Source organism: Abramis brama, assembly GCF_963993115.1.
Source record: "Abramis brama genome assembly, chromosome: 18".
NCBI classification, from domain to species: domain Eukaryota; kingdom Metazoa; phylum Chordata; class Actinopteri; order Cypriniformes; family Leuciscidae; genus Abramis; species Abramis brama.
Genome location: NC_139980.1, coordinates 26,269,186 through 26,295,943, shown reverse-complemented (window position 1 = coordinate 26,295,943; position 26,758 = coordinate 26,269,186). Strand labels below are relative to the sequence as shown.

At 35.3% G+C, this 26,758-nt stretch overlaps 2 protein-coding genes across 16 annotated transcripts in view; both read right to left on the bottom strand.

Moving 5' to 3' along the window:
- Positions 1-23,437, bottom strand: part of adgrg6 (adhesion G protein-coupled receptor G6) — a 42,648-nt gene extending 19,211 nt beyond the window's left edge. For 7 of the 15 annotated variants that reach the window (XM_084091817.1, XM_084091806.1, XM_084091819.1 and 4 more), the window contains exons 1-5: positions 23,135-23,386; positions 19,585-19,673; positions 11,747-12,100; positions 9,228-9,848; positions 4,006-4,071 (exon numbers count right to left, since the gene is read on the bottom strand). In XM_084091817.1, the coding sequence (XP_083947943.1) occupies positions 4,006-4,071; positions 9,228-9,848; positions 11,747-12,100; positions 19,585-19,673; positions 23,135-23,136 (1,132 nt within the window). In that variant the 5' untranslated portion in view covers positions 23,137-23,386. Of the gene's footprint in view, positions 1-4,005; positions 4,072-9,227; positions 9,849-11,746; positions 12,101-19,584; positions 19,674-23,134 lie in introns of all 15 variants that reach the window. The other 8 variants (XM_084091808.1, XM_084091811.1, XM_084091809.1 and 5 more) reach the window with 4 other exon arrangements.
- A 2,406-nt stretch (positions 23,438-25,843) lies between these two features.
- Positions 25,844-26,758, bottom strand: part of vta1 (vesicle (multivesicular body) trafficking 1) — a 38,900-nt gene continuing 37,985 nt past the window's right edge. The window contains exon 8 of the mRNA XM_084090529.1: positions 25,844-26,516. Within this exon, the coding sequence (XP_083946655.1) occupies positions 26,371-26,516 (146 nt within the window). The 3' untranslated portion in view covers positions 25,844-26,370. The remainder of the gene's footprint in view (positions 26,517-26,758) is intronic.

Genomic DNA, 26,758 nt, shown 5'->3' with positions numbered 1-26,758 from the left:
ATTCTAAATATAGAAGTTAGCAAAATGACTGTTTGAAACAAATAAAGCACAAACATAATCCAGGGGTTAATACCTAAATGAGGACTTTAAAGAAAGCAAAAATGAAGTTATACAGCAGAAACACAGGTCAAGGATTTCAGGAGAACTGTCAGGAAGGCAATACTAATGTTAGCACAGAGGGAATGATAGAAATATAGTATTAGCATCATAAACAAGCCATTAATTAGTTTTAAATGACTTACTAATACTAAAAAATATAAAAATAGATTATATTAAATATACACAGGATGCTATTCAGAAAGTAAAAGAATAGTAGTTTATTTTGAAATGAAGCTTTGCTAAAGAGCAAGAGAACAGTAGAGAACTGTAATAGCTGCCAGGAAAGGTTTTAGCTGAACACATTTAGGGAATTTAAGAATATGCAATGAAAGAGAAGAGGGAAGATAAGTGTTTAAAGACTGCTATGACCTGAAAAAAAAAAAGCAGGAAGTAGAAGTCAAGTCTAAAAAACAACAAATTCACAAATTTAAGCTAAGCTAAACACAGCAGACAATTGACAAAATGGAGTTAGAAAGGTGTTTATTCGTCCAATTATCTTTTACGGTAATATTAGATAACTATATATAAATATATATATATATATAAAATGACGAGGTATGAAGCCTTTAATCTACACCCAGAAATTTTCTGATTAATATACCAATCTTTTAATTCACGTTTCTATTTAGACAAGCTAGCCGCTCCCATTCTGCCCATACAAATGAAGGTTTAGCAGTGACTGGTAAGCACAAGCAAGCCATGTATGATGTCAGATAACAGGTTTGGCTTACCATTGGTTTTGCTGTTGGACAGAGGTGAGTTAGTAGCAGCAGCTGCAGATGAAGGAATGGATTAAGTGACTGATGAATGGCTTAGGTAAACGAACAAAAAGCTACGCATGAGGACATGAGACAAGGGTCCTTATACTTTTTTTTCTGCTGATTGGTCATTTTTGTTTATTTTAAATTTATTTGTTGGGCAGTTAAAGGTATTTGCAAAAACTTGTGCCAATATTTTATCCAATTGAAAAAACTGTAAAAATGGAAACAGCAAGGGGATAGTTTTTTTTTGTTCCACACCTGTATGAGTTTCTTTCTTCTGTTGAACACAAAATAAGATATTTTTTCCTACTATGGACGTTAATGGCTACCATCAACTGTTTGATTACCAACATTCTTTGAAATATATATTTTTTGTGTTCAACAGAAGAAAGAAACTCATACAGGTTTGGAACAACATGAGGGTGGGTAAGTGATGACAAAAAATATATATTTTTGTGTGAACTATCCCCTTAAGTGTCAATTTTTTTCTAGTCTTACAGTATATTAAATAAAGTTAAAACTGGAATAATTAGAAACAAACTGCCAAATACAATCAAATGGATCTAAAAGCAGATTCCAGACAATGTTAAACATTTGTGCTAATAAAATTGGTATTTGATCAAATATCTTGTGCAGAAGTGATATCTTACCAGGGTTGATGGGTGGCGGGTTAGAGTGGATTAAAGGTGATGTAGTTGGTGCTAATGATGGCACACATAGACATGACAATGTTAAAAGTTTGGTTAGTGCGGAAATATGAAACAGCATATATGTATATTAATGGCAATTAATATACTACATGTTGTAATTGTTGTTTTAGCACTAGTAGTAGGTGTGAGTAGAACTAGTGTTGGTATAAAGAGGCAGAGCCCCGCGCATGTATTAGTGAGGGCATTTATCATACCTCATTAAACAGAATATAAAACAGTATGAAACCTAGATATTTGCTTACCAGAAGTTGTGGTTAGAGGCATGCTAGAAGTAGTTGTGTATGAAAGAGTAGTAGTAAGAGCTGATGATGAAAATAGAGAGATAATGAGCTCTACTGACATGCATCCATATTCAAGTTCAAAAACGAGTAAATCTATTGGGTCATTCGTTTCATAACATTTTTTTTTTTTTTTTTAAATGTAGATATACTTTATATTTGACTTGGAATATGCAGTGAATTATTTGACAGATGACATTTGACATATAAAATTTCTGTAATCATTTAAACACTTCCTAAAAGGATGAATAAATGATGAAACCCATTGTTGGGTAAACTAGTTATACAAAGTAAACTGGCCAATTAAGCATCTATTCAAATGAAGACAAACTGCATTGTTACTACATTATTTGACGCCAGAACAAAATAAAAAAAGATGAAAAGAGAGAAAAAAGTACATTTAAAAAGGAATTAATACTGTTTACAAACTTTTAAATCACATGATGTGACAGATATTAGCATTTCAACCAGACAGATTTACTTTAAAACAATGCTGCAGCATTACATGAAAAAAAACTAGGGACATTATGTGCCATATAAAGCAACCATTCTCGTTGGCACTATTTCAATTCTACTTTTAATTTTTTTTATAAGTCATTAAATATTCTGGAACAGGGCCACTGGCAAAAATAAAACATCCTCTATTTCTAAATGGAACATTACTTTCGCAGCAAATAAGGATATTCTCCAAATGAGTTGACCACCACCTGTTCTGCATTGGGCAAAAGACATTACTCTCATGAAACAAAAGGAACACAGGCATAAAATGATGAGGAGGCAGAGGTGGATGCTTACCGTGGGTTGTTGCATTAGTAGGAATCATGTTAGTGGTGGCAATGGATGCGGTGGTAACAGTTAATGTTGCTGGTGGCAGGGATGGAAGAAGGGCATGAAATGGCGGTTAGAATGAAACCAAAAAAGCAAGAACAACTTGTGGAGCAAATTAACCACAATGTGAATCACAAGCATAGCGTGAGATGAAAATGTAAAAAAGGGATTAACCAGAAATGAAAAATCTGACATTTTCAACAACAAAAAATATATATTTATATGTCAAGAAAAATTGGGCAACATATGTTTGTTTTTTACTTGCCCTTGCTAAGTTCAGCATCCCCTGAAAACTAGCACAATGAATTATGAGAGCTTGAAAGTTTCATTGCCTTTATCAAATTCTCATAAAGTGCTGAAAAGCTCCTATGTCTGTTACTAGTAATTATCTACAAACACCCAGGAGATTAAATACTACCTCGTGTGTCCTTAGAAATACATAGGTCAATTTTTTATTTTTATTTTTATTTTTTTTACCTATGCTTCTTTCCCCCTCAGATACGACAACCATTAAAGTATAATTAATCATAATGGAATTTCAAGGAGGCAACCTGTGGTTCCCTAACCCCCAAAAAACCCTATCCAACTTTAAAGATATGCACAGAAACTTCTCACTTCATTTACACTGATAAACAAATATAGATTTCTCTGCATAGATGTTTTAGCTCCATGATATTCTGCAGGCATATCATGAATGAAAAAAAAAAAAAAAACTATGATGAAGTATAGTTCAATGATGAGAAGAAAAGGTTAACAAGACATTTCTAAACCTAGAAGACTAACTTTATTAAAAGAAGACTGTCCAATCTCTAGGCACAAATGTGTTTTTTTTTTTTTTTTACTACATGGGAATAAATATTATGCAAAGAAATTTTAGTAGACCTTTGGGAAAGAAGCAAAATGGTTAAAATGGGACAATGACCTTTAATGGACATTGCTGAGGACATTTATCCTGAGGATTCTCATGGCTCCCTGCTGATGATGGATGTTTATTAGGTTCAGGTTAGGGGTGTCTTAATGAGCAGAAGGAAAGCTGTTTTTGTTTGGCGTGCTTACCCAAAACTAAAGGTCTAAGACTTGCAAATTAAGTATTATATTTCATTTTCCAGGAAAAGTTTTTTTTAATACCTTAGTTTAAAAGAGAATAAATGAAATCGATAAGAGACAAATGAATATTCTTTAATTAGCAAAGTCGTACAGATGCGACAAGAAAAGGTAGTCTTTGATGAGAATGGTTTAGAATGGGTAAACTAATTATGCAGGAAACAAATACATGTTTTGAGGAATGTGTTCAGCATTAAAAGTTATAATAAGGATATTTCTTCCTACCTGGGCAGCCAAGTCCAGGGGAGGCACAACCTGAAGTTTCCGGGGAAAGAGTTGCTATGGCAGTACCTATGAATGATTTGAAAATTAACATTTGACATTTTATAAATAAATACATGTTTGAAAAAAAAAAAAAAAAAAATCTAAAGTGACACTGAAACTAAATTTATAAAATATAAATAATATCTATAAAATCTACAAACACACAAAAAAATATCTAAAATTAATCAAGTGGGCAGACTTGGACTTTTTTTAGTACATGGGAATAAATATTATGCAAATAAATTTCAGCAGCCCCAGATTATTGTTGTTCAACAAATACAATATAAAGCTGACTTAAGCTCTAAACACTGTAAAAAATATTAAATCTCTTTTACATCCATAAAAAGACATTCAGGTCTAACTTTTGACAAGAATTGGACTGAAAAAGTGTCATACATTTCCCAGCCATCCTCTGGGCTTTGACAATGGAATGTGACCTCAAAATGTCCAAGCTGAAACTTGAACATCAGCGACTCAAAGGTGGAATTTAATAATTCGCCACAGTTGAATGACAGAAATGTTCTACTGGCTGGTTTGATCGAGGCCCAGGAATGCCACCTTTTCTCAACACAAACCCATTAAGGATGTGTGAAATACCAAATTCCATCTTGTTTTGCTTTTCAGATCTTTCCAATTGATCATTTATGACTGTGTCAAAACAACATGCTTGAATGCATGACGCGACATCTTGAACAATTTAAAAGCAAAGCAATCTGCAAAAGGGAAAACTCAACTCGCAAATCAAATCTATTGGTTAAACTTTAGTCAGTGCAATTCTCATCAGAGCATGTGTGAGCATGCAGCACTGACCAAAAGTTCTGTCTATAAACTATTTGTACAGACCAAGATTTTGAAGGTTTTAATATTTTTCCACCTTTTCAGTGGCTTGATGGCTTTGAGTTTTGATATGTAAAGCTAAACGCTATCGGTTCCAACAAAAGCTGATTATTTTGACATTTTCAAATACAATCTAAATCTCTGAGGACAAGTCATTTGTGAAAAACTCCAAAAAGATTTGATTCAGGTGTCAAACTGAATCAAATTTGAATCAAAAAGGAATCAAACTGAATCAAACCAGGTGAAACTAATCCATAGCACATCGTAGGAATGAAGTAGCAGGATAAATGTAAGAGCTCTTAAATATATTAACAGAGACGTCACATTGCGGCAGCTGTCTAGCGTTGTAACACTGAGTCTCTGATCATCTTGAAGTTCTGCATTAAAAGGCAGGTTAAGGGAAAAAACTGAGCTGTTCTGCGTTTCCATGCAAGGTGGGATCGCCACCCCCCACTGATCTTGTCAAAGGATGAGAGGGAAACACATGAGTAGCCAATGGAAAGAGAGGGGAGGGGAGCGTAGCGTCCTTAAAGCATGCTTATTAGTGACAGCATTAGTTTTGCTCCGGGCTTAACTTCACGGGCCTCTTGACTTCATGCCAACATCACAAGCACAGCTGGTTGTAACTGAGCAAAGGAAATAGTTATGTGTCATAGGCTCCAGCGTCTAACTGTCTGCAGTTTGCAGAGGGGTCTTATACTGCTCCTGTCAAGGTCAAGAAATGCTAGCTGGAACAGCTCTACCTTTGAAATGGCAAAATTTTTAAATGAGTGAATTGAACAAAAGAATGTAGTTCACTAAAAAAAGAGCATTCTGTGATTATTTATTGAACCAAAAATCAATCCAAACATGTATGACTTTCTTTAGTGGAGAACTAAAACAAAAAAGGTGAATTTATAAAAAAAAATTCTGGCCACTCTTTCAAAAATACTAAAAAAGGACTGTCATTCAGCAAAATGACAAAGATGCACCTTTAAAATAGCATAGTGATATTTTTGTGTGTGTGAAGGACTCATTCATTCAGATCTTCTCAATGAATCTGGTGATCCAGTTCACAAAACAGAGCAAATTGACTCAATCAAGAAATTACAGATACGATTCTCAAGTTCAACCTAGTTACTTAATGATCCAGTCAAAATAGTTAACAGCTCACTAAAGGAGATGATTATCAGTAAATAACAACTTAAATGTGGACTATCCATCGGCGCAACAGCGCTCCGACATATGGTGCAGCTGTGCTTCAAGCGATCTGCGTTCGAGCTTTTGCTATTGTTTCCTCTCTCCCCTCCCCATTGCTTCCTGACTCATCTACACTATCCTATCTGATAAATATATATATATATCCAAAAATATAACTTTAAAGAAATTGGACTATTCATCACACAGAGCTAACATACTGACTGATGTGCTGATGTTAGAAGATTTGAACTGTGAATTTCAATCATATGGACTGCATCTATGATACTTCTTATGGTGCTTTTGCATATAAGATGCTTGAGGCTTCAGTCTCAGTTCAGTTCACATCTACTGAAGAGAGCTTCCAGAGTCTTATTCACAATCCACCCTTTGTGTTCTTCAAAAGCAAGTAGCCACAGAAAGTCATAACAGTTTGGAATGACATGACAGCAGGGGTGGACTGGCCATTGGGCAGACCGGGCACTTTCCCGGTGGGCCGACGTGCTTTTTGGGCCGATACATCTCATACTTCATAGGATAAGGAGAGAAAATATTGAGTGTAGAGAACTGCGGTAAGCAGAACTAGGCTACTTTCAGAACACTTAGGGTATGAGTGTAGGAACCCATTACGCATTATTTCCACATCTACATATTTGATGATTACGCATTTTACTAGAATTGTAATGAGACGCGTTTGTAAACCATGATTTCCACCAAAATTAAAGCTCGATGCAGTTTCTGTCAAAATAAAAGATATCATGTGTTTATCTCTTTCAAGTATAGAAATTAGTACAAAACTAATTATGAAAGTTTCTTTTATTTTTCAGTGCATTTGTTTTACAATATATGACTATTACTGTCATGGGATTAATTTTATAACTATTATTATGTAGTAGTGTAACGTGGACAGACACTATATCACAACTAAAAGAGTTTTTCTTTGTTCAATTTGCACACTGAATATGGGCTGGAGCTCTTAATTTTGAACTTTCAAAGCTCACCAGATTGATGAATTTAACATTAAAAAGCAAAACATTTTCTTACGGGGGAGCAAGCCCCCGAACAACCCTGGTGAGGGACAGAGGTCCACTCATTACAGATTTACCAAAAATTTGAAAAGTTATTTCATCTGTTAACTTTTACTCACTCATTACATGGCATTAGTGGTTTTAATGAATAGGAGTTGGTATACATATTCAAGGGCATGCAAAGATCAGTTGTGTTTATGATCATATGTAGTGGGCCGGTCTGGGCCAAAATGCCAGGGCCGATTTTTTGTCCCAGTCCAGCCCTGCATGACAGTACACCAAAAAACATCTTCAGGTACAGGAAAAAACTGAAGCATTGACCTTCACAGCTAAAAGCAAGCAATTACACACATATTAGGCATGTTAGCAGTACACTCACCACTAGTTGAAGCTGTTAAGTGAATGCAATTTGGGTAACAGACTGCAAAAGAAGATGAGAAATTAGTTGCTTTTCCAAACTACAGTTAGCATAAGCATTCAATTCAAGTGATATGGCACTGATATTTAAGTAAGTTGCATACAATATCTAGCAAAAGAAATACATTTCTTTGAAACGGAGTGATGTTAACACCTTTGAAAACATGAAATCACAGTATACACAGGTATACTGTGGAAGTCCACATTGAAAATCTTGTATTCAAAATTCAATTTAAATCGTAAACCATAGTTTTAAAGTTTTTGATTAAAAAAAAAGAAAAAAAGAAACAAATTTCTGATGAAAGATGATCATCTAAGACCATTCTCAAATCATGCTGGATAGCATGATCATCAGGTTTTTACACAGAGCAAAAGAGGGAAAAATCTAATAGAAGACATTCATGCTTATTTTTGAACACAAATTTTCACTCAAATTGTAGTGCTGGAAATAAAATTTGTAAAGTAAAAAAAATAAAACATTTTCACAGATGGACTTATACTTTGAAGCTCACCGTTAACATAAAAAGACAATATGTTGTTGCTAATGATTTGCATTTGATCTGTTATCTGAAGGAACACTGAATCTGTGCACTCTGTGATGTTATCTCCTCCTGACAAGGAAATGCCTTTAAAAGGGACTTCTAATATATAGGCGATTCAACAGGTTATCTGGAACTTCCAAGACTAACATAGACCAAATGTTCACACAGGACATTTAGCTTTATCTATCTTAGAGAACAGAAAGTTAGTGAGTTAATGCTTTTGATCTGAGGCGCAAGGTTTAAAGCGACACTTTTTTTCCATGGGCTGCGGACCCAAGCTGTGCTGAGTATCTAGAGTTTCGGGAACCAAGCTAAGTGGATGAAAGCAGTTCCTGGTGAAGCTTGTTATGCGTGTGAATCATTCCTGCCTTTGCTTTTCCACCCAAAGCTCATTACTCTACACTGGGAGTTAGAGGGCATTTGAATGACTTTTAAAGTGCTGTCTTCGGGAGCGGGATGAGATTTGGTTCTCAAAGATTCTTTCCGAATTTTTTGGATCAAAAAATCCACTGGGAATGGTCAAACTAAGGCCCCTTCAAACCTGGCATTAACATCCATCCATATATGTATCCAGAAAGTCTGGATATCCTTTGGCTGAATTGCATTTACAACTTGCATGCCAATACAGCAGAAACGTATCCATGCAAGATGAAGAATAGCACTTAGATATTATTTCCGTGGTAATGTGCACATAACAAAACAACATTTCCGTGCACAACTTTTTCGAACGTCATCAAAATCATTCTTTGACCACCAATGAATGTGGTTTAAATGAATCTCGGGTGCAATTACATGTTCGTTGTGATCACAGGACAGACAAAGCCTTCTCTGTTAGTGTAAAACATCTCTAACAAATAAATAAATACATTTTCCTTTTCTTTCTAATGTATCTGTATTTGCTTATGTTTTTTCAAATGCTTTCTACCCCTGATTTTTATGTATTAGGCACTTTTACTTCTCTGTTTTTAGGATGTTAGATTTTTTTTTTTTTACAGTGAATTTAATAAGAAAATACAACAAAATATGAATCTAATATGAGATCGTCAGATTCATCAGACAAATAAATCAGTCTAATCGTATTTTGTTGATGCGCACAGTCAATGTCACATATAAACGCCTTACATTTCACAATTAATCAATCATAAACCAGCATCCACATATATAGCTAAAACAGTATACTCACTGCAGCTGAGTGTGCTGTCAGTCTGCGTGTAAGTGCCCGGTATAGTCCAGAACCGATGATCCCAATCAACGACATTACCTACATCATAACAGGTGAGGGCAGATAGCTCGGAGGAGGCCATGGCATAATCCCACAATCGGAAATTGTAAACAAAGCCATCCAAATTCTGATCATCCACATCGACCGAGCTTGACCCTTTTCCTGTAAGCTGGAGGGTTCCCCCACCCTGCAGGGTGTAAACCAGAGAAGCTGAGCAGATGTTGGCTAGATAGCGACCTTCAAAGTACACTGCCACTAAGCCAGAGGACTTGGTCCAGGTGAGGCAGATGGGCTTCATGCTGGATGTGATATCAGAGCTAGTGATTTTGTCGTTTACAGAACAGTAGGAACCGACTATGAAAAGCTCCATGCCTCTGGTTGTTTTTTCAAATGCCAAAATGGATGTCCCTTGAGCATTAGACAAGGTAAAGATGGTCTCTGTGCTCTTCTGGGCAGTGCGGGCGATCTCAAAGCACACAGTGAACGCAGTGAGAACAGGAATGGAGACTGAATTGGACACTCTCACTGCATTCTTGCTGCTCTTTGGCATTGTGACCTTCTGGTTCCTCAGTGACACTGCCACTGCAAGAGTGAAAAACCATTAGATATTAAAACATGACACAAATGCACGTACTTAGTTAATGTGGGATAGAAAACCATTCATTCAAACCTCTTTATGATCTCCAAACCAGCTAAACCGGACAAGAGTCTAAATGTGAGTCAAACGTGAGTCAACTAATACAGAGTAACTGTTTTATAATACGTTTCATCACATGAGAAAAGAAGAGAAACATTAATGTCTGAAATCATCCAAGGTTGTCAGGAACATTATATTAAGAAATCATTCTAAGACAAGCATATTAAACTTCTTTCAAACTGGGAAGTCATATTATTTTGGCCATGTTAAAACTCCTCTTTTAAGTCCTATTTGCTGACACATTTCATTTAAATTGGCCGAAGTTTGTGTCTGTTGGCCGGCTCAATAAAAACCATAACCAATTCGGAATGGAAAAAACACATCTCTTGTTGTGCTATTAGGTCCCTGCACTCTAATATTTGTGATGCTTTCTGACATAACCAGATGTCTATTTCTATCTAATGATGACAGAAAAAGCAACAGGTTAGCCAAACACTGAACGTTAATGAGATTGATCTCAAAAGTGTTTCATTTTCAAACTGGAAAATACAGTCTCTATGTGTAAAAGCTACTGGGTTTTAATGGGTCCGTTCCCACATGTCTGACTTCATTACTTAGGTTATTTATTGCTGGTTGTTATTTCTTTTGGAGGAGTTTGTGCTGTTTGATTGCAACAAGTGAACGCATTTCTACATGTCATTTTATGTAGGCACCCTTGTTATTGGATAATGAGCTACACCTAGAAAAAAAGTGTATAGATATCAATTTTATTTTATTTTTATCACCCTCTATGAACTGAATTGATGAACTTCCTGTGCTGAAACAAATGTGTGACTTCACAAACTCTTTCTGAAAATTCCGCAGAAAATCATGTTAAAATAATAATAATAAAAAATTGTTTTAACTTTATTTCAAATAACTGCTGTTCTTTTGGAATGTTCTATCACAGGAATAAATTAAATTTCAATATATTTTAAAATAGAAAGCAGTTTTTACTGTCAATTTTACTGTCTGTACTGCATTTTTGATCAAATAAATGCAGCCTTTGACATTAACATAAAAAAATCTTACTAACCCCAAAGATTGAATGGTTGTGTACACGTTTTACTATTTACTCTGAGGTGAAAACAGGTTTCCATATGTTTATGAAGAAAAAAAAAACTAAATGTATGACATATAAATTAAGTATTTAAAATGTATATTATCTGAAAACAATCTTACACAATCAAATTATCTTACACAATCAAATGAATAATCTCTTTTTTTTCTGAAAAACAAGACAAAAATACTGATTAAGAAAACAATTTGCAGGCTGAAAACTCAGACTGAGAGAATGAGAGAAGGGCAGAATATAAATAACTTAATATGATTAAATGTTTGTGACTGTGGTCATAAAAACACAATGAGATGATACCGATAGAGTGAAAGGCAAAGCTATATGCTGCAGCAGCTGTGATATGAAACAGAGCGGCAGAGTTTAGCAATGTAATCTTGATAAAGCTGCTGTTTATGAAGTCCGATGTTTATTCATAACATTAAAACTTCGTGCTCCAGCTGTCACGCTCGTCAGGAACGATTATCTGAATTTTTTTTGAAGCCACAAAACCATAGCAAAACATAATTAATAGCATGAGATAAACCATAACAGGATACAAAGCATTAATTAATACAAATTATTAAACAAAAAAGTTTTTGGAAATTTTATGAAATTATTAAATAAAATAATATTTATTAATAATTTAAATTATTCCTTAAAATTGATCATTAATTAAATAAAATAACTTATAATAAAACAATAGATAAATAACCATGCTGTGCAGAGCTCGCCATGTAATAAACATACCTTGCTTGTAACTGATATGGAAGCCTTTCTTTTGGACACTAAAGTCTGAGTTAAAGGAAACCTCCATCACATTGCCACTGGAGTTGAGAGTTAGTCCATTGGGCGTTAAGCCGCAAAATTTGGCATCACTCATGCCAGTGTTGATGACGATGCGGTCATAGATGCAGCCTTGTGCTTCCTCGAGCTCGAAATCTAGGAAGGTGATCTGCACTATAAAGCCGGTCGGGGCCTGTATGGTCCACTTGCAGGCCTGACTGGGTGGGTAGTCACTGGGGTAGCAGGGGGAAGTAAAAGAGCCCTGGGAGTCGGTGAGTACCACATTGCAGCTGACGCTAGTCTGGCAGCTCTGTGCTACTGCAAGCAAACAGGTCATATGTCACTTTACGTTGCATGGCCGAAGGACAGAGGTATATTAGCAAAGGGCCAAGGACAGGAGTGAAATCAGATGACAGGAAGATGCGTTTAGACAGCCACCGGGTTAGTGCATCGACAGGGACAAAATGAGAGGGAAATTTATCAGAAAAGATATCAGGGCTGGTCGAGATACAGTGAATTACTTTTGGAATCCGAAGTCATGATCCCGTAAAGACAACCTAAAATCCTGAACTGCGATTTAACCATTTGATAGACATATCAACAACGTCTCCAACCAAACCCTTTAAAGGGTTAGTTCAACCAAAAATCTGTCATAATTTACTCACCCTTGTTCCAAAACCGTAAGACTTTTGTTCATCTTTGAAACACAAATGAAGATATTTTATTGAAATCTGAGAGGATTCTGTCCCTCCATTGACAGTCTGCACAACTACCACTTTGACGCTTCAAAAACGAATCCATAGGAATTAAGTAGTTAAGTCAAAATTTTCTGAAGACACGATTGCTTTATGTGATGAACAGATTTTAGGATTTAATTCACATTTAAACATTCATCAACTCACACATCATGTTCGCTGATGAATGTTTATATGTGAATAAAAGCCTTAATTAAATCTGTTCATCATATAAAGCAATCCAGTCTCTTTAAAAACTAATTTGACTAAACCGCTCAATTCATACTGATTAGTTTTATGATCTCTTTATGAACTTTTTGACGCAACAAAGTGGTAGTTGCTGGGACTGTCAAAAATGTCATTAATATTTTCATTTGTGTTTCAAAGATGAATGAAAGTCTTACAGGTTTGGAATGACATGAGGGTAAGTAACTGATAACAATTATTTTCATTTTTGGGTGAAATAACCCATTCAGATCCCTCAAGTCGACTCTCGGACATAAAGACTTCAACACACTGGGAAAAAGACTTGACTCAGAGACAATGGCCTCTGTTCATGCTGCCCCGAACAGCACATAAGCAAAAAGCACAACACTTTTTGGCAAATTGAGCAACGCTGAGCGATTAAGCCTTCTCAAGATGCAGTGGCTAGTTTGATGTACGTTAACAAACATTACTGAGGGTTAAGCAATTCAAACAGTTAAATGACAAACTAATTTAAATGATTTACAATGTGTGTGAAAAAATTGAATTTCCATGCATGACATTTTTGAAACTCTTTGCATTAAAAAAACATTCAGGCATGGCCCCAAACAATTCTGTTTTGAGTATTCATTGTAGTTGGCTTTAAACTAACAGGTATAGTAATCAAACCTCTGGAGAAACAGGGAATTTGGGATTTGATGGTTTACACAGATTCCAGGTGGGGAACAATAAAGTTAGAGTATACTTTAATCGTGAGAACTGCTCTACTAGAATGATAAAGGGCATCCACCCTAGAAAGGGAAAATGATCTTCTGTTAAAGGGGACACAACTTAAACCACAGATTGCGCTCTCTTCAGAGACCTGAGTCGTTACATGCCTTGAGCTCACCAGAGTGGACAGTTGAAATAGAGGCTGGATTTCAGACCACTTACAATTCAATCCAAACTGTCAAGATGCCAAAACCACACACTTTAATCTTCTCTTATTCTGTCAGAAGTGGTCTGACATCTAAAAGCATTGACAGACTCAAAAGATGCCCATTATCACTATTTTTGCTAATTATGACATTTGTTTACTCTCTAACAAATTTGATATACATTTTTGGTATAAATTGCATGGCTCTTCAAGTTGTTTGTGATTTGCTGGATAATAAGGATAAGAGAGCTTGGCAAAATGTAGAAATATATATATATGTACTTCTTTATTTATTTATGCATGTGTTAACCTACTGTGAAGTATGTTACCATCTACAGGAAGTGAATGTTATAATTTGAAGTGGTTTGTGGTGTCTTATAATCCCGAAAGGGATGGGTCCTATTTGGACATGACACAATAATAAAATGTATTAATTCATTCATAAACTTTATTCATATATTCATAAAATATATTAAAATGCCCATGGAATTAGAAGAATTTACACAAGTTTTCTACCTCATATCCAGGTTTTTCAAGGCATTGGGATCCCTGGTTCTTCAAAGGAAGCAAAGCAGTTGTTGAGGGGTGAATTAAATTATCTTAATTTTGTTGTTTTAGCTTATGTTCAAGCTTATTGGTCTTATTTTAAATCATTTTAAATATTCTTATGAATTTAAGGAGCTATACACTGCAGAAAGTTAAACATTACTGAACTCTAAAAAAGCCATCTGTATACAAATTACTGACATAAGCCCTATTCGCACTAGATTAGTGTTATCTGGGGACCTTGTGTGATTGAGAAATTACCCTCCCCACATCTGAATTTCGTGTGGCGCATTTGCACGGGATAAGCGAAGCCTGTGGTTTTACTCGTATTTACTGACTTATCTCCCTGATATGATGTTGAGCTATTGCTTGGAAATGTCTTGTCGTTATAGGTCTAGCTGTATGAAATATCATAAACAGAAGAATGTTCCTTACCGCATGCTGCTATACATGTCATCCATATCTCCATCTAATCATTCTTTTTGTTTTCGCTCTTCTGATGGTTTTCAGCTTTCTCTTTCTGCAAATTGTATAGTTGTATGGTGTATAGCGATATAACCCAGCGCCAAAAATACTATCAAAACACTCCAACACAGACTCCATTCTTCGCAAAAGATGGATAAAAAAGCGAAAAGGAAACAAAAACCTTGAAAAAATTATATACGACCCTGCCAAATCACAGAGATGCCGATTCGCACGGGACTAATATTATCACAGGACCTCGGTGTTCAGCGAAATATGGTAGGTCATTGGCGGGGGAAATTTTACTCTCCAAATTACAGACATAGCCTATTCGCACGGGATTAAGATCACAGACAACCTCCACAATTATTACAAATGACTAGAGGTTACCAGGTAATACTAATCCAGTGCGAACAGGGCTATACACAATTAAATTGAACACACAATTCTTGCAAAAGTGTTACTATGTGCCTCAGGTCGAGTTTGCTAATTGAACAGCATTAACGGATAACTTTTTAATGAAAAAAAAAAAAAAAAACACTAGGAAAGACTAGTGCTCGCTTCCCATAGCCCTGTGCCAGCATTCAAGCCAAATTTAAATGAAACTAAATTAGTCAGAATATGTAATAAAAACAACATTTGAAGAGTTACTCGGAATTTAATAAAGTATAACACATTACGTGTTAGGGCTCCAAGGCAAAATTATCTTTGGCTGTATCGTTGGTAGTTGTAAACCATAAAACAATTAAACTAAATAGATTCTAATACATTTTATAACTGCCTCATTTTTTTTTTTCATTTCTCGTGTAAAGCCAGCAGACATTGTACATGCAAACAACACTTCGTAAATGTATAGCAGACCCATTTTATTGAAGTGTAAGCTAAGGTTTCTACACATTTGCATTCTTCTGGTCCCTTCTGGGGGATCAAATACACCACACAAATCAGAATGTCAAACCAGTCTGAACTGGGTCACTACAAAACCTGCCACAAACAAGACCCCATCGACACACCTGGGACAGAAAATGGTGGAAAATTTGTAACGGTTGTCCAGCAAAAACAAAGAAAGAGGTGAGGGGAAAAAAGATCATTCTTTCCGCCATCATGCCAGGGGTTTGAACAAGCAAGGAATGGGATCAGCTTTTGACAAGTGGCCTGTGAGTGTTTTGCAGAAAGAGGCTGAAATCACTATTGGACGGAATCACGCTACTGGAATATCCTGCTGTTTTATAGATGTGTGCAAAGCTGTCGGAGTGGGCCACAGTAAAAAGAGGCACGACCAACTGTGCCACAGAAGCCACAGGTCTAACCTGGCAAAGCATCGTGTGCTGCTCAGATCCTGGATCCCACCCAGGACGGGTTCATCTCAATACTGCGTCAGAGGGACCAAACACGTCACCTGCTTTTTTTAATGACCCTATTTGCACAAACTGTACAAAACAAGGCATGGATCACTCCAATCAAAGGTCATTTACTTACTAGTGGGGTAATTCTACAAAACGGTTATAATTTGTCTCTTTCATATACATAAAAATGTCTTAAAAATGAATACCTGATAACAACTTTGACTAATGAATATTATAGATTTTTTCTTAAGGTCCTTGCACACTGAGTCCGAAATTCTCGTCCGAAATTTTCACACGTTTAAAATAAATACGACCTCATGTTGTGTCAATCACGTTTAGACACTGCCTCCGAAACATTCGTCCGTCAAAAAAAAATTCGGATAAAAAAATCAAGGACCTTTCAATTATATGAATGGAACTTATAATGTAACTTGTAATGTCATATTTGAGTTAACAGATGTTAACTCAAATATGGCCGTTTTAAATTGAAAATATGCACTTACGTGATTCAAGTAATTCCTAACTGAGTGTGACTAGATAAAAATGTTTTACGTTTTCAACATTTAAGGCATACAAATAAAAGTAGTATATTTTAATGCAAATGAATGCAAATATTATTTGCAAATAGTTCAAAATTATGATTTCCTTCACTGTTCTATTTATGCTTTATAAAAAATTGGTCCCCACCCCAGTGTTCAGGACAGGGTTACGGCCTTGTATCACACATATATTCAAATATATTAATTTAACTTGAGATGGCACAATGCAATTTATTAACATTATTTTTTCTTAAAAAACTCTTACTCAATCAAAATTGACCCCATTTACTTGGATGAATTGTTCACCACAAGACTAGTAATTTCACTAAGTTGCTTCACAAATTTTTTGCCTTTGTAATCTTTGATTGAAATCTTCCCCTCAAGAATGGCCTTCCTTCTCTGATGACATCAGTTTGAGGGCTTGGGTATAACATCCTCTCCAATTGTCAGACTGCCGTGAGCTTTGACAGCGATCCAATCAATTCCCAGTGGGATAAAACAAGCCACGCCCTCTATTTATCTCATTCAATATTCCGTTTCACTCGGAAAGTATGTCACAATACTGAAGTAAAGTCGGTCACAACTTCTGTTTCATGGTGACTTTAAAATTTTATAAAAGTCATGCTTAAAAATCTTTAAAATCACTTTATCAAATTGGAAAACGCACCCGTTCCATTGAATTATTTTCTTGCACTATAGTGATACACAGAAATAAACACTTGCAGAGAAAAATAATTATAACAACACTTAAGGAAAATAATAATATGTTACAACAGCAAAGTGTAAGCTTTTTATGTCCTAATTCTTGGTATTTTTCATCATCAACACTTTGGAAATACAGTTGTAATCTTATTCATGACAGAACAAAACTAACTAACTAACTAAACAAACAAACAAATAAGCTGCTGATTTGATGGGATTTTAGCAGTGTTGTGAAGTGACTGCTGAAGAAGTGAAGGTCAATGAAAGAATGCCTGATTATACAGGAGAAAAGAAGAGCTTTGATCTCAAAATGTCCTTTTAGAAGAAGGCCGCTTAGTAAAGATGCCAAAAGATGGAATGTCAGATACACGTCACGGATCTCAGGCTAAAAAAGACCCGGGAGATTAAAATAGCCCTTTCAGCAGCGTCACATTTTGTGAAAGCTTTAATCCTGAAGGGTCTCATTTCTCTCACTCTCCTGGCAGTTTACCTGCTGTCTTTGTACCTCAGGTGTGCCGCACTTATCTGCCAAGAGTCAATTAACAGCTCACCCAAAAATGAAAATCCTGTCATCATTTACTAACCTCTCTGTCATGCCAGATGCCTGTATTATACCAGTTGTATTCTTATTCATGACAGGGAAAAAAATTATAAATAAAAGTAAATAAAATAAATAAAATAAAATAAAATGCACTGTTGTGAAGTGACCTTGGATGAAAAAAAAGCTTGGTCATTCTTCCCAGCATCTCATTTAGTGTTTTATGGAAGGAAGAAAAAAGCAATCAAGGTTTGGAATGAGGTGATGGAATAAATAAGATCATTTTCGTTTTTGGGGGATCTATTCCTTAATTGAGTCCATCACTTAAGCGCGCCGCTCTTGATCAACACGGAGCTGCTGTTCTACAAAGATCCAGAGAGAATAAATTCTATAAACACACCCATGGCTCCTTGGCTCATGAAGCATGGCAGAAAAATAAGGGTTGCGTAGAACAAACATGTGACATGTCGAGTGTACATTTGCGGTTTCAGTATGAAAAACAACAACAGCATATTGTAAACTTATGCAAAAAGGGGTTGTTCCCTCCACAGCCCATAATCACATCTGGTTTTAATAACGAGCTCTTGCACTAGGACAGTAAAGATTCCCTGTCTGGAATCTAGAGTCTGTGCGCGTTGTTTACAGAATGTGACAAATCAGATCTAATCAAAAAATTATTTCATCAAGAATTTTCCAAGTTTGAGCAACATTTGATGTAGGCGTGATTTAATTGAGGTCTAGAATGCCTATGAGAGGCGTACCATCCTAATATGGTGCTAAAAATTGCTGTTGGCCTTCTACGCGTAACATTATTCTGTTATGCCGTGGTGTAAATAAACTGAATTTCATTGTTTAGAAAGAGCATTAGCTCTCGGTTGTCCGTTTTTTAAACTATTAGAGCACTTTAGAAATTTCCCTGATGCTGATTCCCAGCATTAAATCTGATCTTTGCTCTAAACCATTTCTGACAGGCATCCAACGACCATAAATGTTCCTACTTGGACCAATATAACAGTACGAACAAATCAGGCGAGCTGCGGTATGCGACTAATATTAAAAAGACACATGCTTTTCATATGCAGCTCACAAGGAACTTAAATTCAGCAACAACAGACAGATTAAGGATTTGAGCCGCCAGTTAAGAGCAAATCCATGTTGGTGCTGAAATCATTAATAACATGTCTGAATAATAATAATAATAACTCCATCTCAGTAACAGTATCTGTCGTAACAGAGATTATGTCAGCTTCACAAAAACAACTACAAATGTTGCGCGTAATGGCTTGCCAACAAACAGAAGCAGCCACGGTACACAGTTTACCATCCAATGCACACGGACAGAGCTCATGTTTTATTGATACATTTAGGATCATTATTCAACTATAAACTGATTATGGCTTTTTCTTTCTTTAAAAAAAAAAAAGTATGTTTCTTTTTATGACTGAGATATTTTCATGTATAACAGTTGTGATTTCTAAGCCTACAAAATGCAAGGAAAAGGACAATAAAAGCATGTTAAAGGTGATTTTTTAAAAGCATGATAAAGGTAAAGAGCAAGAAATGTGAAAAAGTCCAAATGTAAGGAAGCTAAGAGAAAATTTTAAACATGTACATATAGAAAATGAAAAGAGAATCACTGAAATAAGCCAGGAAGCAACTGAAAAGCATTGAAGAGAGAGAAAAAGGTGAATTAATGAGATGGAAGCAATGTTGATTAGCATGATGAGCAATATACATATCAAATCAGTTCAGAATAAAACTACGGCTTACATTTGCATTTTAACATTTTACATTTATATCTGCAGAGCTCTTTACCTGTAGTCAAAAAGCAGTTCAGCAGCAGGAAAACTGCGAGAGCATTCTGGAACTTCCATCTCCACCACCGACCGCTGATGAACGAAATCCTGCCAATCAGATTAAGCAAAATAAATTTTGAAACAAAACCACAATTTAATTTATTACTTATATGTAATTTTAGTATAGTGTAAATACATGAAAACCACAATTGCATTAGAGGTTTCATTAAATGGACTGCAGTTAAGGCCGGGATAAACTTTTGACGTAAAGGATGTTTAAAAAAACGCGTTCGAATTTACTTGCACAAAATGCAAATAGCACCATGAACTGTTGTTGCTTTCTGTTTTTTTCAGTCACTGACTCAAAACACTTCATACACGGCAACTAGCATAAACTTCATGCATACACTTTTCTCACTTTCTCTCACACACAGGAGTACAATATCTTTATTCATGCGTCTGTAATTTGGGAGAACTTTGAAGGTTTAAATTATGTATTTGTGGCATGGAAATATATATTTTTTTCTTGTCAGAACAGTGACCGCAGCCATCCAAAAGCTGCCCCATTACATAATGACTAATCACTCTCCCACGTCAGCCATAAGAAGTTTGCTGAAAAAGATCACGGACGGTGAGGTTTACAAAAGAGGTACACCGCTATTTACAAAGCATAACTTGGAACGACGGGAAACTAGAGACTGAAAAAAAACACAAGAGAGCCATTTATATTCAGTGTGTTATCTACTAAAGTGGAGCAGTTAGCTCATGCATGTAAAATGTGTTAACATGTTAATATGTTAATGCTTAAAACTACTCTCGTTCTTAGCGCAGTTTTAAGGACTTCACCCAAAAATGTAAATTCGGTCATCATTTACTCACAACTGTGTGGAACACAGAAGTCAATGGGGTCCAAAAAAACATTTAACTCCAGTGACTTTCAAAATATTTTCTTTGGTGTTCTACAAAGTGATAAAGTCAAGAAGAAATAAAGTAATGCCGGTTTGGGACAACATGAGGGTGACTGAATTATCAAACGATGTTTAACCCTAAAATACACAAACTCCAATGTCCAATGTCCTTGCATGTTCAAAGAGAGGTAAGGATACTGACATATACGATAGAGCATACTATACATCACATTAAAAGCAATGATTGCTGTTCAGAATGGATCACTATGTTGGTGCTTCAGATCCACAATAATGGACTGTACTGAGCACTGCCCAGGTGTCCCTGCTCTCTTTAAAGCTTTAATAGTGCTTCTGAGAAATTTTGATCACAGTTGGCTAGCTGCAAAAACAGCAATCCAAGGCTTTACTGGAAAGAGAAGCAGATAAACAACATACTTAAAGGTTCTTCAATGGTTATTTGTAATATAGATCAAGAACATTTTTTGCTTTATAGGGTTCTTGAGTTGGCTGTGGTTAAAAAAACATTCTTGATCTATGAAAAATATCTCAGAATATCGGTTTCCGAGCTCTTTGAAGCATCAGAAAATGTATGGTTTTCCATAGAACTAAAGAATAAAAAGTACTTAAAACGGTTCTCCTTCTGCATCAAGCTGTAAAACCTTAGTTAGAAAATCTACAAAGCATGCAACACTAATCCATAAAATCAATCTCAGATGAATCAACTGCACATATCTGTGATTTCACAACAAAATTTGAAATTGGGGACATTAATAAACAACCCCTGGTCTGAAATCTGCTTCCAAGAAGACAAGTTCTGTTGAGGCATTATGAGAAGTTCATGGAAAATGAAGATTCCAGTGGGAGATGATAACCACTAGAGACCTCATAAGTTATGATGAAGACATTATATGTTTGATTGGGCATTGTTCATCTACATTAGGATTACAGTGATAAATGTCTTCATTATAACAAATGGATGGAAAATTCCCTCCATCTGGGACAGAGTATGTTATAATGAGATTATCGCAATGCTTCATTTGATACTATGGTTAATAACACCTCAGTCTGTAAGCTTTCGTTGCCAAGACTAGAAATGTGTGAAGTTACAAGATCCTGTGTGAGGTCCCGAGATCTTGTTTCATTTCAACAACCATTGTCGAAAGATAATGGAGATCTCTATTTCCAGCCCACAGTGCAGTTTAGCGAAGTTCAGCCAGCAGAACAATAGATAGGGCCCTGAATTCATATTTTATTAAACAACCACAACATGCCATCAATTGCATTCATTAGCAGGCCACAATGGTGGAATAATATCATTTAAAGGGACACGATCCCTTTAAATGAGAAGAGAATCTTATCTAAGAGGAATGTAAGTCAACACCCTGAAATAAATCATTGTTACAAATCAGAATGTTACTACATATTTTTCAGCCTTAAATAAACAGCCTCACAGCAACTCTGTAAGTTGGAGCATTTGTCGCCACAGTGATCAGAATGAGGCCATTTATTAAAAGACCATTATATAAAATTCATGTAATACATGAAATTATAGAACATATGAATAATGTTCAGAACGCTCCTCTAAGCGTATGTAAATACACATGAATGGGGTCAGCGACTCAGTGGACCCTGCAAACAGCATAAAGAACTTGATTCATCATGGCAAATAATGAGTTGGAAAAGCAGAAACAGTGCCTTCTGGTATTCATTTAGACTTCACAAAAATCATAATGCATAATAATAGGAATAGTAATATATACTTTAAAGCTTTGGAAATTTGAAATATAAAACTTTACCAAAAAAAAAATGCATTAATAACAACCCCTAATGAATTACAAAGTGAAACCTTTAGAAGTAACTGAAAATACAGCAAGGCTTTAAGAGATTATTAACTTCAGAAACACCACAGCTGTCAACACTACGGGTAAATTGAATATTTATTATCCTCACTTTTTTTTTCTGACATGAGGTCATCTCATCTAATGACATAAGAAATTCCACATTATATACTTCATGGTTGTGACTTAAAATCAAGTTAACAGTCGGGCATCAAATGTCTAATTGCCCAAAAACGCTGTAGCCTATACGTGTAGGCAGGCAAGAAAGACAGACTATGAGTGGAAGCTATAATTTAGACGTAGACATTTTAAATACTATTTAGTTGTTTACAGTTTTATTTGCGGCCATCTAAAAGTCCAATAAGCAATTCATCTGCCCACCAACATTGTAATGCGACACCCATTCTTTTGGGCCATGGATATTTCACTTCACTGGTCAAAACAGTAAGTAAAGTGCAACAAAAATATGCACAATACACCTATTATACCAACAAACAAACAAGATTATATGCGCTTTACATTTATGAGTTGACAATCAAAATAAATAGGTAAAACACGCAGCTGTCTCACGGATCACTGTTTCTAATTGTATTATTATTACGATTAATTTTAGAAGATATTTTGAACTTTTCAAAGGATGCCAATCTCCTTTTGGTCAAATTCTATTATCACAAAAACTACCTAATCAGTTATTGCCAGCGAACGTTAAATAGTGAAAACCAAAATATATATAGCCTAGGCTATTTTTTATATTAGATATAACTTAGTCCGAATATCCCATTTCACAAAGAAACAAACAGGAAGTTAAAGAAAAGTTGCTTACATTATTTCATTGAAGCTCGTCTCGTTGAAGAACCATTATAGCCTATCTCTTCTCCTGTTTGAACAACTTTAAGAGAACTTTGAGAGGCAGCCCACCATCAACTTTCACGCGCCACGCCAATGCTTAGCAAAAACATTTCATAATCGGAGATATTCTTAAACCAAGTGTAATATCTATTTTGGATGGATGAACCTGTTCTCCGAGCAGACAGATGCTGGTTAAAGCGTTAACAAGAGTTTACTAGACAAAACTGTTCTTGTCCAACCGCTGGAGGCAGTTCTCAACAGAGCCCCACCCTACAGTAAGAGTAATCCCGAGGAGACCCCGTAAAATAATAAATAAATAAAATATGAATAGCCTACGTTGTATTAGTTCTTGGTACTCATTGGGATTAAATATGAAATTAGCAGCAAATAACAATGTCTAATTAAAAGTGACACATAATTATGTTTATTTATACTCACATCTTTATATTTATACTTTTGGATATAAAAAAAACGCGCAGTTATTTATTTATGTCGATAGAGTAGGCTAAACACACACACACACACACACACACACACACACACAATATGCTATATAATATAGGCTATATACACATGCACACATTCTATACAGAAATGCTACAAATATATATATATATATATATATATATATATATATATATATATATATATATATATAGCCTATATACATACATACATACACACACACACACACACACATATATATATATATATATATATATACTTTTGTATGTTATTTTGCACAATTTTAAACTCAACCAAACAAAAATTATGTGAGAAATTTTACATGATATACAATTAGTACATCATTATATCCAACACTTGTCTTGTAAGATATATAAATATAGGCAAATTTACATTTGCAAATAAATACATACAGTAATAAACACATTAAAACAATCTGCTTGTGCTTAAATGACTATTACTAATTTCATACTTATATTTTCATTAACAAATTATTACTTCTTATTAATTTGTTAAAGACATTATAAAACAACTGTAAAAATGATTTTGTCCTCAGTAACCCATGCTATCTACTTTGTTTTCAACGTCAGAGAAGATCTTCCAGTTAGATAGTTCCTACAAGTCGGATAACTGTATTTGCATGTACCTCAGATACTTACATTTTAGCGCTCAGGTCAAATTTCATGCTCTACAGAAATTTCAGGTTATGTAGTTGTAACCAATTCCTGTTTACTACAAGCCTGTGAGCTGATGTATGAATGATAACACTACAAATATTGTCATAGTTTATTTGGATGAAGAGCCTGCCTCTTTCTTTGAATCAGATAGTGTCTCTCTGTGGGGACTGTTATGTTTTGATATATTGTGGGTGTGAGAACCCATAGACAATAACATGGACATTTATTATAGGCTTGCTACATTTATGTTTTGTTTAGTATTGAGATTTACAGCCACAATGATGTTTTATCACCATAACACAGGACATTGCCTGAAGATTTTGAACTTAAAACAACTTAAGAGCCAGAAATTAGGATTTGTATAATCCTTCCAAATGCTTTGCTGTTCAAAAATGACTTATTTTGCTCAATAGCCAATGCAAAACATGGTCAATTTTAATGATAACGCTATAAGGAGAAAAAAGATGAACCGGGTTCTCGCTTCCCACAGCACTGATAGTGATCAAGTAATAAACTTTATCTGTGCGTCAATGTCAATACCCTTAAACACACTTTAAAACACTAAAGAGAGATTACAAAGTCACAGAATCTGAAGAATGTCGTCACTCAGAATTTAAGGTTAATTTTAAAAGGTTAAAAGACAAAGCCATTAGGGTTTAACCGTCCTCTGTATGTCAATGGTTATGCACTCCTAGATGGATTTGATCAGAAGCAATATATTACTTTGTAAATTCACTTGAGCCAATTAAACCTGAGTACAAAGGAGTAAGACAGGTAAGGATGGAAAATCCCAGGTGATGATCATTTGCATCCGCAATGAGGCAGGAAAGGATTCAGGCAAATGCAGATGCATGCAGTGATAGCTCAGTCAATGCCCTTTCTATTACACTTCAGGCTAAACAGTGGAGAGAGAGGAAAACAGTGGCACCGCTAATTCAACCGCAAGAATCACAAATTGGGCAGAAAACAACAGGAACTATCTATTGTACTTAATTGCTTCCGGCACATGCACACTGAATTGACCAAGTTCATTCATGCATATGGCTAAATGGGTTGTGCCTAATAATAATAATTTTTTTTAATTTTTTATTACCCATCATAATGTAACTAAACTCAGTGCCTTTGAAATGCAATATCACACTCATATTTTAATCTGCAGGAATACTTACTGTGTCAGATTCTTACTGTTACTGGCATCTGGAATAATTCAAATATGAACAAAGTACCAAGCATTAATGACAGTGAAGGAGAAAATACCAGTCTTTCTAATTTAATCTAGTCAAATAAACTGCACAAATGGATCCAACTGATTTGGCCTTTTAATTGACTGATTTAAGACTATCTGTAGAAGCCAGTTAACACTATTATAATCCTCATTCATTTCCTGACTGCATGTGCTTAATGCTTATTGTTTACATAATGTAATGCATACACCTTATTTAGCAGCATATAATGACTATTTAATACTCAAGCACCAAAAAGCAAAATAAAGAATACATTTTTCATTAAGGATTATAATACAAAGGAAAAAATAAGTCAAATAAGAGTCAAAAAAAAAGATTTATTGTTGATCATAACACAGAAAACTTAAGTAAATGACTGCAGAATCCTTCCACCTTAAGCATATACAAAGGAGTAAACAGAATGTAGTAAAATTAGTTAAGGGCAAAGTCACTCTAATGCTCATGTTTCAGAGAGTCTGAGGTAAAGATGAGAGTTCTTGTTTAATAGATATCTTGAGACATACTGTCATGTCCATGCATATCTAACCAAATTGTTGCGAAGCCAGAAAACTTCAAACCATGAATATGTATTAACTCTTCAGAATTTGAAAGGGTCTTTTCACATGCACCTGATTTTTTTAGTATTGCATCTTTGTCTCATTGGTCTAGTAATGAAAAGCTATTGACATCCAATATGACTGAAACAGATGTTGTATTGAGTGATGTGGGGGTGTCCTGTGGAGTGTCTCTTTTTGATACAGATGGGGCTGGGGAAATGGCCCTTTTTCAGTTCATCTGGGCCAGATCTCTGATAAAGTGGTTTTAAGGGGGAAAGCACAATGGTTTCATTCTTTGCCAGTGGTTAGAAGCTTCAGGGCCTTCTGCAGATTCTGGACGGCAGTGCCCACATCCTCATATTGCAGTGCACTGCCTGCATATTTACAGTATTTCTGAGCCCGAGTAAAGTCTTCTGGTGTGAGCCGCAAGTCTCCTGTAAAGAGCAAAAGAAATTATTAGTTGTATTCTCTAAGGGTGAATTAAATGTATCAAGTGACAGAGTTGCAGCACAACTGTTTTCAACAATGATAAAAAAGAATGTTCTTGAGCATCAAATCAGGATATCAGAATGATTTCTGAAGAATCTTATGACACTGAAGACTGGAGTAATGATGCTGAAAATTCAGCTTTGTCATCACAGGAATTCAATTATATTTTAAATTGTAATAATATTTC